At 50.1% G+C, this 4,387-nt stretch overlaps 1 protein-coding gene across 1 annotated transcript; it reads left to right on the top strand.

Moving 5' to 3' along the window:
* Nucleotides 1–2,279: 2,279 nt before the first annotated feature.
* Nucleotides 2,280–4,025, top strand: LOC119293391 (aspartic proteinase nepenthesin-2-like). Its single transcript, XM_037571886.1, has one exon. It carries the CDS (start codon nucleotides 2,516–2,518, stop codon nucleotides 3,923–3,925), a length of 1,410 nt encoding a protein of 469 aa, XP_037427783.1. The 5' UTR covers nucleotides 2,280–2,515; the 3' UTR covers nucleotides 3,926–4,025.
* The last annotated feature ends 362 nt before the right edge of the window (nucleotides 4,026–4,387 follow it).

Genomic DNA, 4,387 nt, shown 5'->3' with positions numbered 1-4,387 from the left:
CATATCATGTGGAGGTCGAGGAGCTGATGATGATCCATGGCGCGATGGCTGTTGTGCGTGTTGACCCGGAGGAACACCTCGCCTCCACCGCTGCCGACATGGTGCGGGCTCTGGCCCAGAAGAAGTGCACCGTCGACTACCCCCCAGGACTTAACAGGTATAATCTGACCAGCTAAATCTTACCAATACCACTTGCAATGGTTATGTTTTGTACGGTTGATGTATTAAGCATGTTCGTGCCTTGTTTATTTCATTACTGCACACTGTGTGATGTTCAAGTATTAACTATTCGGTTCAATTTCACCAATACCAGTAACAAACTTTGCTACCATGCTACTCTCTGCAATGAAGATATACTAGAAATGCTGCCCATTTGCTATTTTTGGTGGATGCTAACCATGTTGTACTTAACATGCCTATCCATGTACTTACGCAGGGCCATAACGGGCGATGCTGTTGTTTGTCGTCGAGGTTAGCTGCATACCATTAGATACATGAGTCCCTAAGTGTTTCAAAGTCATTTCACCAAGTTAACAACTAAATATCTCTTTGTAAAAATCAAACATGCTCCAAGCCTGCCCAAAAAGGAACAACTCGCTCTTATGAAAGTTAATGATCAACCCTAACATTTACTTGAAAGCACATAAAATAAATTTCCAAATTTTTGTAGTCTCCTCATCACCATTCATCAAAAAATTGTGTCATCGACATATCACACATGTTAACACGCTGCTCAATTTTCTCACCCAAGACCCCTTTCACCACACCATGTTTTCTAGACATTTCCATGATTATGGATGATACATCCACTACTAGGCCAGAGAGAAAAGGAGATAGTGAGCCCCCTGCCTAAGACCTTTATATGATTGGGGGTTATAGGGGTTGGTTGTAAAAAAATTACCACACGTCTTCGTTGGCCAAGTTTATTATTACTACTATGATCTCAAGCATACTTACCTCTTAGCTTTATGCAATCTTACCATCTTGACCATCCGGCCATACAAATTACCAAATGATTATGTCTATGACCTTACTCATATCAATATATACTTAGTCACTCGTGACCACTTATCAACTCTTATTCACCTCGTGACCTATATCTTCGATCTTTTGATCATGTCTGTGATCACGACAAGTCCTTGTGTTTAGCCACCTTAGGGTTGCAAGTTTATTCATCATTGGGATGGACGACACAATGTAACCTAGTACGAACTATGCCCATTACCGTGAACTCGGCTATTCGAATAGAATTATACACTATGCAGACGTTGTGCACTTTACCCACACCATGGACGTCACTCCAATAGAACTTGTCTACCACATGACTCTCCTACCGTACGACCGACACGCCTCTATAGGTCATGTCATGGGGGAGGCACCTGGGCCTGTGCTAGATTCTTGACACTGCCCACCTAGGGTCTACCACCTCTGTGGTTTAAACTTTCCCTTTCAAGACACATTCATTTCTAACGCGCGTAACCATACTTGACTAGGCTCCCGGGATTAGACAGTGCCTAGTTGATCAGAGTAGCACACATGTCTAACACTCCTGGTTATGGTGATAAAAATAAGAGGCACGTGAAACCAAGCTAGGGTCTTCCCTACATAAGGCAAATGTGATCGCACTAAGATAAATTTGGTTCAGTGGCACCATGACTTGACCAAGCCAAAGAAGAGGTTGACTAAACAGGTTCATGTATGTTCAAGTGGCAAGTCAGAGGTCAAAGTATATAGAACAACCAATGAGTGGCAACCATACCCCACCCCCCTGGCTTGTTGAGCCATGCAGCATGGTCTACAAGGAGATAAAGTCGGGTTATAAGGATTGGTTGCAATTTTATCTAACCTCCCATCTTGATTAGCAAGTTTATACTTGTTATAATCTTTCCTTCATTACATCCAATATGTATTGGTCCAAGTCATAGTCATATTCACTTACCATATGAAAAAGTTTGAACACCAGTCCAAATAAATTTCCAAAAGAAGATCCAAATCAAAATTCAACCAAGATCCGCATGAATGAAATTCAAAGAAAAGGAAGATGCAAAAAATTGGGGTGTTACATTTTCCTATGTACAATTAAATGACCATACATTTTTGTGGTATTCAATATGTATTTGAACATTTTATTTATGTGTTCTTTCTATTCCCACGTTATAGTATTAAACAAAAAAAGGTTGCAGCCCAAGGCCAAAGAACGAAGTACTCTAGACGCTAGAGCAGAGCGGACGGCTGGCACAGTATACTGTACACATAGCCGAAAAACTTTGTCATTAATAATGTCCGAAAGTAAATACAATATATCGGTCTACACATGCTTCGCAAAGCACATCTTGAAGCTGCTGTACTGCCGTATCTCCAACTCCAGCTGCAGTGGCCTAAAGATATGCAAAGTCAGAGTTGTAGATGTGCTATATATAGGTGATATATCCCACCATCCAAGGTAGAATAGAGCGACCACAATCCACACTTTTTTTCTCGAAAAGGGGTTTACCCCAGCCTCTACATCAGAAAGATGCATACGACTCATATTATTAAAAAGATACCACAGCCCACACTTGGCACGTCGATGGCCATGGCGATCAAGAACACTCTCCAATGCGTCGTGTTCCTGATGGCGCTCATCATGACCCACCTGATACCGCCTGCCGGTGCTGATGCGGGCAGCCCAAAAGTCGCCATGGCTAGCTCGGGCGCTGGCTCGAGCTTCCGGCTGGTGGCGCACCATGACTATGCGCTGCGCGACGACGGCTTCCTCCAAGTCCAGAGCCGGCTGGACGACCTTCTTCCATCGGAGGCGAACGTCACCACCCTCCGCCCACCAGTGGCCTCGCCAATCGATATGGCCTTCAGCGTGGTCGTTGGCTTGGGCTCGGGCAAAGGCCGGCACGACTACAACCTCAAGCTCGACGCCTCGGGTAGCCTGATGTGGCTGCAGTGCAAGCCCTGCAATCCGAAGCAGCCACAGCGCGGCCCCCTGTTCGACCCCAAGGCCTCGTCCACCTTCCAGCAGGTCGCCGGCACGAGCCAGATCTGCCACCCGCCGTACCCCATGGAGCCCGCGGGGCAGCAGTGCGCCTTCCACCTGTCCGGCGAGCACGGCATGTCGGTCCACGGCTTCGTGGCCTTGGAGAACCTCACCATGGGGCCAGAGTCCATGAAGGAGTTCGTCTTCGGGTGCGCGCACTCGGCCGAGCACTTCAACAGCCAGCGCACCTTCGCGGGCGTCGCCGCCATGGGTAAGATGCCTACCTCGCTCGTCATGCAGGTGGCGGCGCGCGGGCAGACGCAGTTCTCGTACTGCCTCTTCTCCGGCGGAGCGAGCCGGCATGGCTTCCTCCGGTTCGGCGCCGACGTGCCGAGACGGCCGGGCCTCCGAACGACCAAGATCCTCCCGGCGCTGGACGCGCACGAGTCGCAGTACTACGTGAGCCTCGTGGGCATCAGCCTGGACGCGAAGAGGCTGACGGGGATCAGGCCGGAGATGTTCGCCCGGCGGCGCGGCGGGCAGGGCGGGTGCGTGATCGACCCCGGCACGCCCCTGACGGTGCTGGCCCGGGAGGCGTACCGCGTCGTGGAGGAGGCCATGTGGAGTGACCTGCGGCGGAACAGGGCGGAGCGCGTGCAGCGGCAGGGCTACGGGCTGTGCGTCCGCAAGACCGCGGAGATCAAGCGGCACCTCCAGTCGCTGTCCTTCCACTTCGCGGAGGAGACGGCGAGGCTGGTCGTCAAGCCGGAGCAGCTGTTCACGGTGGTGGAGAGCAAGCTCCACGGGGCCGCCCTGTGCCTTGCCATGAGTCCGGGCGAGCGGACGGTCATCGGCGCGCTGCAGCAGGTGGACACAAGGTTCGTGTACGACCTCAAAGACGCCAAGCTGTCCTTTGCGTCGGAGCCGTGCTCTCAGGACACCGCCGGTGTGGATTGAACTGAATGAACGAACCGACAACAGTGCTTCCCATGGATATTCGACATGGTTGCTTGTAAACTCCATTGAATAAAGAGAAACGCTCACAATCCAGAATCCACCATTACGCTCGCGCGTGGGCCAGCAATGTTGTGATGGCGACAATCACGATGGCGAAGATGTTGTGATGGCGACGACCGCAACAACGGGGACGACGTGCTTCGCCTACGAAACTGCTGTGTGGACGACAATAGCCGGACGAACTGCGCACTATGGAGTATTTAACGGTGTAGGTTCACTTTGAATCGACGCATGGACGGATTGATGTGCTTCATCGTGCGGAGATCGTCCACAACCGTCGTGTGTGTAGCAACACTCCTTCGCCTAAGCCAGGGAATATTTACTCAAAGTCCATTCATTTATTTAAAGATTTTTATCATTTATGGCACTAGTTGTGTCCCACTACTCAGCTTTTCCATTAGA

Source organism: Triticum dicoccoides, chromosome 4B (genome assembly GCF_002162155.2).
Source record: "Triticum dicoccoides isolate Atlit2015 ecotype Zavitan chromosome 4B, WEW_v2.0, whole genome shotgun sequence".
In the NCBI taxonomy this organism is placed as follows: Eukaryota; Viridiplantae; Streptophyta; class Magnoliopsida; order Poales; family Poaceae; genus Triticum; species Triticum dicoccoides.
Note: the sequence above shows the minus strand (reverse complement) of the source record. Positions and strands in the feature narration are given on the sequence as shown.